This window comes from Aulostomus chinensis, chromosome 3 (assembly GCF_037954235.1).
Source record: "Aulostomus chinensis isolate RoL2024-O1b breed Wild chromosome 3, RoL_Achi_v1.0, whole genome shotgun sequence".
NCBI classification, from domain to species: domain Eukaryota; kingdom Metazoa; phylum Chordata; class Actinopteri; order Syngnathiformes; family Aulostomidae; genus Aulostomus; species Aulostomus chinensis.
The window spans coordinates 32,293,651-32,305,222 of NC_141322.1; the positions used below are offsets into that span (position 1 = coordinate 32,293,651).

The 11,572-nt window shown below is 52.9% G+C and overlaps 2 protein-coding genes across 4 annotated transcripts; one reads left to right on the forward strand and one right to left on the reverse strand.

Moving 5' to 3' along the window:
- Positions 1–957: 957 nt before the first annotated feature.
- Positions 958–5,986, forward strand: LOC147268681 (achaete-scute homolog 5-like). The gene is made up of 2 exons (XM_086200460.1): positions 958–1,045; positions 4,527–5,986. Exon 2 carries the CDS (start codon positions 4,566–4,568, stop codon positions 5,100–5,102), a length of 537 nt encoding a protein of 178 aa, XP_086056586.1. The 5' UTR covers positions 958–1,045; positions 4,527–4,565; the 3' UTR covers positions 5,103–5,986.
- On the reverse strand, positions 5,786–11,459 carry rbm15b (RNA binding motif protein 15B). Of its 3 annotated transcripts, XR_015112213.1 has the most exons (4): positions 8,788–11,459; positions 6,382–6,466; positions 6,246–6,288; positions 5,786–6,159 (listed from the first exon to the last, which is right to left on the reverse strand). XR_015112213.1 is itself a non-coding variant. In XM_086200458.1 (3 exons), exons 1-2 carry the CDS (start codon positions 11,236–11,238, stop codon positions 6,395–6,397), a joined length of 2,523 nt encoding a protein of 840 aa, XP_086056584.1. In that variant the 5' UTR covers positions 11,239–11,459; the 3' UTR covers positions 6,193–6,288; positions 6,382–6,394. The 3 variants fall into 3 exon arrangements, 2 of the variants coding, with proteins under 2 accessions (XP_086056584.1, XP_086056585.1); XM_086200458.1 differs by lacking the exon at positions 5,786–6,159 and having other exon boundaries at positions 6,193–6,288; XM_086200459.1 differs by lacking the exons at positions 5,786–6,159; positions 6,246–6,288; positions 6,382–6,466 and having other exon boundaries at positions 6,468–11,459.
- Positions 11,460–11,572: the final 113 nt, after the last annotated feature.

Consider the following 11,572-nt stretch of genomic DNA (forward strand, 5'->3'; position numbering starts at 1 on the left):
GAGCCTATCCCAGCAGCCTTCCCCCTGGACAGGTCACCAGTCCATGGCAGGGCCAACACATAGAGACAGACAACCATTGGCTCTCCCAGCCACGCCTACGGTCAATTTAGAGTCTGGATTAACCTGGTCCCTCTTGATGTCTTTGGACTGTGGAGGAAGCTGGAGTACCAGAGAGAACCCAGCAGGAACAGGGAGAACATGGAGACTCACCCAGAAAGTAGTGGCTGTTGTTCTCATTGATAAAATCTTTGCTACTGGGAGCAACCCCTCACATGGACACACACACAGTCAATGACTGGCACAAAGACATGGGTGGAAGAAACTGGATGGACATTGAACCCATGAAACAACCTCAGTCCTCATGTGACCTGACAGTCTTAAGAACCAGAAGAATGTTTCAAGTGAAGAGACAGGTTTGGGGTGTGTGTGTGTGAGTGTGTGTGTAAACAGTCATCAGCATGTGTTGGGTGATGGGAGGCAGACAGGAAGGGTGTGTGTTGCTGAACCTTTCATCTGCAAGGAGAGGATTTAGGAAGAGGAAACTGCAAACATTCATTTCTGTCTGTGGAGGCTCTTTGATGTTTGTGGACTTCTAAGACGGAACATCCCAGTGGTACCGTGGAACACCAAAGACAGGCAGCACGGGGGCTCCTGTTAATGTGGCTAATCAACGATCACAAACATGAAAGCATCTCATAAAGAACATAATATTCCTGTGTCAGCTTCTTTCAGCAGACGCTTGTTGCTCTGGATGCACCACCACACACCTGGAGGGGCGGAGCCTCTGCAAGTATAAGCAGGTAAGCCCCTGACTTTTCATCCTCCAGCCTCAGTCAGAGAGCAACCTGGAGGAGGAAATGTAGCAGTGGCGGCGGCAGCAGCGGGTCTGAAGGTGCAGCCTCACTGGGGACAATGACACTGCTGGACGACTGCAGCTCTGCCTGGATTCACCGCTGAGGTCAGACAGGCGCCATGCTGGCTCCACCGTGTTGATCAGAGACGGCACTGACAGGTCTCGTGGTCTTCCTGTTCCTACAGAAGAAAGGTAGTTTCACATTTTTCCACATTTCCTGTTGCATGTCGGTCTGCTGGTGACGATAGGGTGAAACCTACTGTGTGATGTCATGATGTGTTTTCCGCTCGTTGTTCTGACATGAACCTGCGAGCGTCCATGAAACCCATCGAAGACAAAACAAGCTTGTTCACTGAGCTGCATGGAACCAAGTCTACCTTTATTTTCTAAACTGGAATGTCAGCTTTAATCTCTGGGATGAACATTCCACGAACAGCTTCTGTGGCGCTCCTGGTTGGACGTTCCTCTTGCTCACTCTGGACGGTTTCATCTCCTTCATTTTATTCTGTTCTCTTTTTGTTCCTGGCATAAAATCTCGAACTGGTGAGGTTCTAGCATGAGCCCTGAAAACTGTTACTAGTGAGTTATTTGTTTAGAAAAATAAAAGTAAAATGTATGACATTAATTGACTAAAGAAGCTTCATGCAGTACTTGGGCCCCTCCTGTTCGTCATCTAGCTCCTCCCTCTCAGCTACAGACTCCACAAATATGACATTCATGTTCCTTAATGCATCTCCCCTCTCTGTGGTTTCCTTGACAACATCATCACTCGAGCTCCTCTGTCATCCCCAGACCCCCCGCCCATCATCATCTGAACCCCATCTCTGCCACACCAGTCTGGCACTTAAAAGCCTCACAGTTTATGAGATCCTGCTCATCAAGTCAGGTTTATTAGTGTGTCACCAAACCCCAACCAAAGTTCTGTCCTGACTCTGTCCAAGTAGAGCAGGTCCAGCACCTCCCTCCTTCAATGAACCTCCACCCAACAATTCTCCATCAGCAGCACATCCTGCAACAGCAGCCACCAGAACCTTCCTTTACCAGCAGGAAGGTGGAGCAGATCCAGGATCAGTGGGGACGGAGAGAGAGCAGGAGAGCAGGACAGAGACAAAGACAGAGAATGGAGGAAGACAGAGAGACAGAAGGAAAGAGAGGGAAAGAGAGAGACAGGAGGAGAGACTGATGGACAGAGACAAAGACAGAGAATGGAGGAAGACGGAGAGACAGAAGGAGAGAGAGGGACAGAGATAAAGAGAGAGAGAAAGGAGGAGAGACGGATGGACAGAGACAAAGACAGAGAATGGAGGAAGACAGAGAGACAGAAGGAAAGAGAGGGACAGAGAGAAAGAGAGAGAGAAAGGAGGAGAGACGGATGGACAGAGACAAAGACAGAGAATGGAGGAAGACAGAGAGACAGAAGGAAAGAGAGGGACAGAGAGAAAGAGAGAGAAAGGAGGAGAGACTGATGGACAGAGACAAAGACAGAGAATGGAGGAAGACAGAGAGACAAAAGGAGAGAGAGGGACAGAGATAAAGAGGGAGAGAAAGGAGGAGAGACTGATGGACAGAGACAAAGACAGAGAATGGAGGAAGACAGAAGAAGAGAGAGGGACAGAGATAAAGAGGGAGAGAAAGGAGGAGAGACTGATGGACAGAGACAAAGAGAATGGAGGAAGACAGAGAGACAGAAGGAGAGAGAGGGACAGAGATAAAGAGAGAGAGAAAGGAGGAGAGACTGATGGACAGAGACAAAGACAGAGAATGGAGGAAGACAGAGAGACAGAAGGAAAGAGGGACAGAGATAAAGAGAGAGAGAAAGGAGGAGAGACTGACTGAAAGAGACAAAGACAGAGAATGGAGGAAGACAGAGAGACAGAAGGAAAGAGAGGGACAGAGATAAAGAGGGAGAGAAAGGAGGAGAGACTGATGGACAGAGACAAAGACAGAGAATGGAGGAAGACGGAGAGACAGAAGGAGAGAGAGGGACAGAGATAAAGAGAGAGAGAAAGGAGGAGAGACGGATGGACAGAGACAAAGACAGAGAATGGAGGAAGACAGAGAGACAGAAGGAAAGAGAGGGACAGAGAGAAAGAGAGAGAAAGGAGGAGAGACTGATGGACAGAGACAAAGACAGAGAATGGAGGAAGACAGAGAGACAAAAGGAGAGAGAGGGACAGAGATAAAGAGGGAGAGAAAGGAGGAGAGACTGATCGACAGAGACAAAGACAGAGAATGGAGGAAGACAGAAGAAGAGAGAGGGACAGAGATAAAGAGGGAGAGAAAGGAGGAGAGACTGATGGACAGAGACAAAGAGAATGGAGGAAGACAGAGAGACAGAAGGAGAGAGAGGGACAGAGATAAAGAGAGAGAGAAAGGAGGAGAGACTGATGGACAGAGACAAAGACAGAGAATGGAGGAAGACAGAGAGACAGAAGGAAAGAGGGACAGAGATAAAGAGAGAGAGAAAGGAGGAGAGACTGACTGAAAGAGACAAAGACAGAGAATGGAGGAAGACAGAGAGACAGAAGGAAAGAGAGGGACAGAGATAAAGAGGGAGAGAAAGGAGGAGAGACTGATGGACAGAGACAAAGACAGAGAATGGAGGAAGACAGAGAGACAGAAGGAAAGAGGGACAGAGATAAAGAGGGAGAGAAAGGAGGAGAGACTGATGGACAGAGACAAAGACAGAGAATGGAGGAACACAGAGAGACAGAAGAAGAGAGAGGGACAGAGATAAAGAGGGAGAGAAAGGAGGAGAGACTGATGGACAGAGACAAAGAGAGAATGGAGGAAGACAGAGAGACAGAAGGAGAGAGAGGGACAGAGATAAAGAGGGAGAGAAAGGAGGAGAGACGGATGGACAAAGGCAGAGAATGGAGGAGCACCAGGATCTGGGATGAGGGGAGAAGAAGAGGAGTTAGGAACACATATGAGGACAGGAGGAGGACAGAGAAGCCCAGTGCATCATGGGAGATCCCAGCAGTCTGAGCCTATAGCAGCAGATCTAAGGGCCAGCCTAAGCAGTCCTGACTATAAGCCTGATCAACAAGGAGGTCTTAAGTCTGCTCTTAAACCTAGAGAGGGGGTCTGGGTCCTGGACTGGAACTGGGAGACGGTTCTACAGGAGGGGAGCCTGATAGCTGAAGGCTCAGGCTCCATTCTACTGTTAGAACCCAAGGAACCAGCAGGAACCCTGCATCCTGGGAGTGAAGGGTTCTAGCTGGATCATAGGGGACTAGGAGCTCTGTCAGGGATGAAGGAGCCTGGTTGTTGAGGACTTTGATGGTAGAAGAAGAATTTTAAATTCTGTTCTGAATCCTGCCAGTCACCTGCTGGTGGACTTGGACGACTGCAGGGGGTCACGTCCATGGGATAGAACTGAAGAAGTCTTTTGGATTAGAGGTGAAACGTCTGCAGGAAAACTGAAACTGTCCAGTTACCATGACAGAAGTGAAGCAGCAGCCTGGTACAAACACCTCAGTTGGAGAACCGCTGTTCTAGTAAGACATCAACATGCAACAGAAAACCCACTTCAGTTATGGATCATGCGTCTTACCAGTGGGTTATGTTGGGGATCACATGACTAGATGCAATTGTTGATAGGTACAGAAATATTGCGGGAAGGCGGAGTTTACCAAACTGACTTGTTTCTTGCCTTTGCTTCCCCCTGCAGGGCGATGAGACGCTGGCTGTGGGACATCTCACCTGCGTGATGAGTTCTTGCTCTCCACCCTTCATAGATCAGCGTCAGTCAAGCACCGGCGGCGTCTGCTGGTTCAATCTGTCTCCATCTGCTGGTCCCTGTGAGGAAGGCAGGAGCGTCTCCCAGCTCCCGCACGTAGACGCTCAGCCCAGCAGAATCCCCTTCCTCCTTCACCCTCCCAGCATGGACTTTTATACAGGCCCACTGCGGGGCCCCAGTCTGCTGCCCTACCTGCCAGCCTTCCATCACCATGGACACTTCGGCATGTACGAGTGTCCTTTCGAGCCGGCATTCATCCAGAAACGCAACGAGCGGGAACGGCAGAGGGTGAAATGCGTGAACCAGGGTTACGCCAAGCTGAGGGACCACCTGCCCGGTCAGAACACCGACAAGAGGCTCAGCAAGGTTGAGACGTTGCGGGCTGCCATCAGCTACATCAAGTACCTTCAGGGACTGGTGGAGCTGGAGGATGGCGAGCACGGCGGGGGACCCTCACCAGTGCTCTCAACTCCGGGACCTGAATGTGGCAGAGAGTCTGAGGGCTGACATGATGGACCAAGACCAGAGCTACCTGAAGATTCCCAGAACGTAAGGTTGTGCTTGAGGGACAGTTGGAGGAAAGAGAGTCTGCCAGCAGAGGCAGCGTGAAGGACGCGTGGAGCCCCACAGCAGGCAGGCTGCTGGCTCTGCTCCGCTCAGTGTCCCTCACTGACATGTGGAGACAAACTGTGTGACCTGATGCTGATCATGTGACCTGGAGGGATGCAGGATTAATTTCCTGATGGGTCTGCTGCTGACAATGCAGTGATGAACATCCTCATCAGTAAAAGAACTTGAGTTTTTCATCTTCATGTAGCATGTAGCGGTTTCCTGACCAGGGTCTTCTTTGTTGTCTCTGGCAGATCGCAGCTCAATGAGTGGCGCTCACAGACAAACCAACACGTTTCTTTCGTGAATCAGTAGATAGAAATCTCCTTCCTTCATTCATGTCAGTCAAGGAGCCACCACCACCCCCGCCTGGATGGGAGGCTACGGTTCTCCATACGTCATACAAACTAGCGACACGAGGCCCTCGGTGCCTGAGCTGGTCTCAAACCTGCTGAACTGAAGGTCATCTGTACCCCAGCCTGTCAGTCATGATGTCATCGAACCACCACCTGCTGCATTTACATTCTCTTAGCCAAGAACACCTTCCCAAAATAAAATATTGGCAAGACTCTCATTAAATGTGTTTATTTCAATCTTTCCACCAGCGAGGCGACAGCAGGATGTCAGGTGAGCAGAGGTGAGACGCCTCTGCGTGAGTGGAGCCCCACACCTGCTCGTTACGCAGCTCACATCAGCAGCTCGGTCCACGCACGTGCACGTGAACTCAAACGCTTCACGTCACCCAGCTGGTGGGTCCACCTCTGGCCCCAGCACACCTGCCATTAAGATCCCATCAGGAAACCAGATCCAGAGGTGGTCTAGACCGTGTGGCCCCATTCTCTCTGTGGTGGGAGCACAAATGGGTCCTGGGCCAGTGAAGGAGCTTCATCGGCTGATCTTTCTCTCTAAACACCTGACATCATCCAAACAAGACGCCAGTCCCTCACCATTAAATCTGTCGGTGACAGACTGAGTGATGAGTTGGTCCTCAGCAACAAAGGAACCTGTTCCATCTCCTCGGGTTCTGAGAGACTGACTCACCTGTGTGCTGCTGGGAAGAACTCTAAACTGGCCCATGAAAACACTGCAAACAAAAGAACGTAGCTGCTAAGTTGTACACGGATCAGGAAGGTGAGGTCTGACCACAGGAGAGACGTTTGAACCAGCGTGAACTCACTCAGCAGAGCCAATCACCGCTCAGATCCAGCAGACCGCAGATCTCCCCGGACCAGAGGACGTGACAAACCACAGAAAAACGGAATCTTAGAAAGAGAATAAAATGTTTAATACATTTCTTTTATCAATACAGAACACCAAAGCAGAGAATCTGAGTACAAACCAGATTGTCGTCATGATTTCGTTTCCACCCCTAGTGTGTGTGTGTGTGTGTGTGTGTGTGTGTGAATTGCTGTTGGTACCAGCACAAAGCTGGACAGGTCACTGCGTGTCCCCTCAGCTGGTCACACAAGTTCATTTAAAAAAGTAGTGTTGCTTTTTCAAAGTTGAATTCTTTTCACTTTTCTTTCGTTGGAGATCCAGAAACTTTCAGACCGACTGCGTGGAAACAGCTCGAGCAGCGCCGAGGAAAGACGTGAAGAGTCACACCTGCGGTGTTCAGGACGCACCTGAGCTCCGGGGAAACACACAAGCGTCGCCGCGGCAACATCCAGGCATCAAACTCCTCCAACAGCACAGGCGCATTCAAAACCTTTTATGAGTTAAATGCTAATAATTAATGCACTTTTACCTTTTAGCTGATTTATAGTGTTGAAACATGACAAATATTCTGAAATATTTCCTTTGTTCAGTTCCAAATGTACGGAGGCCCAGTGGAGCCACACAGGTGCGGCCGACGGGCTCCCGTGTCCCTCGGCATTATTCGCAACATTTGAACTCCTGTAGAATTCAGCGTCGTTATTTCTGTATAATCTTTCTCAAGACAACACAAACAACCCTCCATTTTTTTTGTCCCTGTCGAGCCTCCGTACTGTGCTGTCCATTTCCGGTCATTGGGGCCGGCGCCCGTAGATGTGCTGGCTGATTGGCTGCTGGTCAAACACCTTCCAAAGACGCGACGGGAACTTTAGAAAGACCAAACAGGACACAGTTTACAGGCGGCGGACCGATGAAGACGAGTGTTGCTGCGGCCGTCGTCGGATCAACAGATTCATCTGATATAAAAGCTGAAGGTCATTGGGAGTCAGACGTGAGGAGACGGAGCAGAGCCGACCAGATGGACTCCCACCTGAGTCACGTGACTCCACCGCACTTTAATCTACAGATGACTTTTTCTTTCCAGCATGCAATGACGGAGCGAATGCACCTTTTCTACCTGGAATGATTCCATCAATAAAAACACAAACTACGTCAAATATACAGTCGTTTGGGGGGCGGCTCTACTGGCCACATCACCACTGTCTCCGCCCCCTTCAGCCACAGTACAATCACACCTCAAAACAAAGATGCCGCCCAGTTTAGTGTTTAAGATTCGGCTCAGGAGGCGGTTCAGTTTGTGTTCGACCTTCAAACAGTACTGACGTGTTGGGGAGTTCACTTGGGCTTCAGCAGTCTGACGCTGGACGCCGCAGAGAACGCCGCTTCAACCTTTCCAGCTGATTAGCAGCATCAAATCAGCAGACAGGAGAAGCCGTACAAACATAGACGACCATCACCCGCTCAACTTTCCGACGGCCCTCAAATGAATGGGCGAGATCCTCGTGAAGCTGAAACGCCAGATCACAACTCAAGATTGGAATCTATGGAAGCCTGACATGGACACAAGAGATCCACTGGTGGCCAAATGAACTGAACCGGTAACTGCAGTCAGAATGGCGCGTTTTTCAAACATTCAAGACTTCTTCAAATGTTGTTACTTGACCAGTCAAGACACATCCTACTTCCTGTTGACCAGTCAAGACACATCCTACTTCCTGTTGACCAGTCAAGACACATCCTACTTCCTGTTGAGTAGAAACAGTTTCTGAGGAGAGGTGCTCCACTTGTCTCCGCCCACCCCAGGGAGATGTTTCTTGAGAATCAAACACCCCCTCGTGTCACATCCATGTTTGACTGAACAAGTTTCAGGTCTCAGCCCCAAACTGCTGAAGCACCACCTTCACCACCTGGAGAATTTACTGTGAACTCTGAGCTCGTCAGGACTGTTGAAAACCTTTCTTTGAGGTGCCAGACATTTTATACTTCAATAAAAACTTGACTAACAGAAGAAGGGGTCAGCTGATTAGACACGCCCACATCAACCTGCCGACCCGTCGAGGAAAGACGGCGTTGTTTTGACAGCTGAGGATTTCTCTGTGACATGTTCCAGGGATTTCTAGCAACCCGAGTTCTCAACCTGGACTTTCTCACTGTCATAAGAAAAAGACGTCAGATTGATGTGGGAGGAGCTAATCACCTGGAGGTAGCAGCCCCGTGTGGCGAGCAGCTGACGTAGTGTACGTTCACTTCTATAATCAAACAGTTCAAAAACATGGAAGTACTGTGAGCTGGCGAGCTGGAGCACGTGAGGTCAGGTGGTGTCATTGACGATCACGATGACCATGTGCTCCTCGTCTAGATTACCCACCGTCCTCTTGGCGGCCTGCAGGAACTGTTGTGAGAACTCTCCAGGGGGGAAGGCGTACAGCATCGCCCCTGGCCCCCCCTCTTTAGCAGCGGGTAGGCTTACAACGCCTGCCGCTTCTTTGTTACGCAGGTAGGTGACCAGGTGGCGGAGCAGCCGCACCTGCAGCCCCGGTTCAGGGGGCGGGGCCTGCCGGTCAATGGGGCCCTGCAGGGCCAGCAGTATGGCGAACCCGTCGGGCCGGCCAAGTTTTATGCGCCGTGCCACCTCATCCAGCCGCGTTTGGTCCATGCGGAGCCGCTGGGCGATCTTCAGCTGGCTGGGCTCGTTCTGACTCAGCAGCTTCAGGCCATCACGCATCACGCTGCTGAAGAACGAGGCTCCGCCCTCCAGCAGGTAGAGTTCAGTGGGGAAGCTGCTGTTCTTCAGAGCAAAGAACCCGTGCCACGTTCTGGTGAGAGTTGCCTGGGCGAACTCTGACAGCGAGCTTGGAGAGGGAGGTGTGAGAGTGTGAGCAGCAGGGGAGACGGCAGCGATGCCCTCGCTGTTTCTGTGGTGATGGTTGTTGAGATGCTCACTGGACGACCTCTTACTATGATGGCGGCTCGATGGCGGATCTTCTTCCTTCATGGCAGAGTGGCGCCCCCCCACACCACTGTCAGGTGAGTGGTCTCTGGGCTCCGTGGTGGAGTCGGGGGCTCGAACTCGGGCGAGGTCAGGACTGGCGTCTGGAGACACGGTCCCTCCCTGTCCCCGCACCCGCGATCGCCCTCTCTCCTTCTCTCGCTCCCTCTCGTCTGTCTGCCGCTCAGCAGACAGACTCCGGCTCCTCCTCCTGGTACGCCGCTCCTCCCTCAGCCAGCGCTCCCGGCTCCTGCTGCGGCTTCGCGCTCCTCTGCTGCTCCTCCCAAAAGCCTCCACGACGCCGACTCTCCTCTCCAGGCTCCGTGTGGGGCTGGTGGGGAAGTCCCTCTCCAGCAGGGCCCGCTCCCTCTGGGAGGAGAGGCTGTGGGAGGGGGGGGACGTGCGGTCCCTGGCGCCTCTCAGCTCCCGCTCCAGGCTACGATGGCGACTGTAGGCGTCCCCCAGGAGGTCATAGTGAGACAGGAGTTGGACAGGCTGCTGGTAGCCGGGAGGAAACGATCGGGAGGGGCTCTCTTCCACTTTGGCAAAGTCCACCCTCAGGCGCCGCTCAGGACCCCCTAAAGGGAACCCTCTCATCTGCCCACAGGCGGCCTGGGCGGCATCCAGACTTTCGTACTGGATGTACGCATAGTTGTCCCCCTTGACATAATCGATATTCCTTATGCTTCCAAAGCGGTCAAACTCCCGTGCAAGCGCCGCAAGGGAGTTTCCAGGCCCCAGTCCGCCCACCCAGAGCCGTGTGGTGGGGTTGGCTTTGCCATAACCTATTTTGATGGGGTTGCCCCCAATCAGCCGGCCTTGCATAGCCACCTTGGCGCGGTGGGCCATGTCCAGGTTCTGAAACTTGACAAAAGCGTACGCCCCCCCCTGTCCTCGTGCTGGACGCTTGATCACAACGTCCTCGATGATGCCGTACTTGTCGAAGCCGCGCCTCAGCTCTGCTTCTGTGACATTACCATCCAAATTCCCAATAAAAAGGTTACTGGTGGCCCTCTGATCATCCTCGGGCTTCAAATCCTCCACTACTGGCATGGCAGGAAAGCCGTACGGGCGGCCCCTCTCATCCAGCATCCCATAATAGTCCAGGAGCCTCTCCCGCTCTCTGCTCAGGCCCAGGGTCTCCAGAGCATAGTGCCGGGCCCTCAGGTCCCGGAGGTTGCTGACCCCGGGCCCGGGCGGGGACAGAGAGCGCTGTCTGTACGGGTATGGGGCGTGCAGAGGCAAATAACTCACGTCAGGGGGCGTCACGCTCCGCCTCCTGACGTACATTGGTTCAATTTTAAGCTGCCGATCACCCAAAACAAGCCTGGACGATTTGGCGTGCCGGGCCTCCTTGGCATCCTCCGGGTGCCGAAAGTTCACATAGGCGATCCGGCCCAGTTCCGGGGTGTGAGACAGCTTGACACTGACATCCCCGAACTTTTTGAACTCGTGGAAGAGCGCGTCCTCCACGTCCTCGTCACACACCTGCAGGCCCAGGTTGCTGATGAGCAGCGTCTTGTACTCCAGCGTGCCCGGCCGGGCCGCCGGCAGCTCGGCGGCCGCGGTGCGCAGCGGCGGGCGGCCAAGGAGGCTGAGCTCGTGTCTGTGGTGGAGCTCCAGGGCGGCCGCTCGCTCCTCCCGCAGACGCGGCTTCTCCCGCTCCCTGCTGCGGCTCCGGCGGTGGTAGCCGCGGCTCTCCGCCAGCAGCAGCGCCAGCGGCTGCGGCGGCGGCGGCTCCTCTCTCCGGGCGCTCTCACGCTCTCGCTCGCGTATCCGCTTGGCGGCGGCCCTGGACGGGCTCGCCTCCCTCCCGGCCTGCCGCTTCATGATCCGACGATGATGGAGCTCAAACTTTCTGTCGCCTGCAACAGGAATCCGAGGAGATTCCCGGGAGTAACCACACGAAACGAGGCAGACCACCGCCCCGGCACCGCACCGCTACGCCCCGACCCCCAACACTCGCATAAATGTCGAAATATGAGGATAAAAACATTTAAAAACATGTCAGCATCGGAGGACCCGCACCGACGCCGCCATCTTGGACAATAGGAATGTGCGCTTTCCTCCTAGAAGGCGGGGTCAGCGAGGACGCAACGTCAGTTTACGTCATGACGTGAAATCGAGAGAAATCATGGAAAACAGAATTGTCTTGTTTTAAAAC

What these genes read in the sequence shown, in the direction of transcription:
- rbm15b (XM_086200458.1), bottom strand. Translation starts at nt 11,238, where the DNA reads ATGAAGCGGCAGGCCGGGAGGGAGGCGAGCCCGTCCAGGGCCGCCGCC. An exon ending in TGCAGGCCGCCAAGAGGACG is followed by an intron (nt 6,467 to 8,787) that starts GTGGGTAATCTA and finishes TCTCTTTCTAAG; the next exon opens with ATTCCGTTTTTCTGTGGTTT.
- LOC147268681 (XM_086200460.1), top strand. Translation starts at nt 4,566, where the DNA reads ATGAGTTCTTGCTCTCCACCCTTCATAGATCAGCGTCAGTCAAGCACC.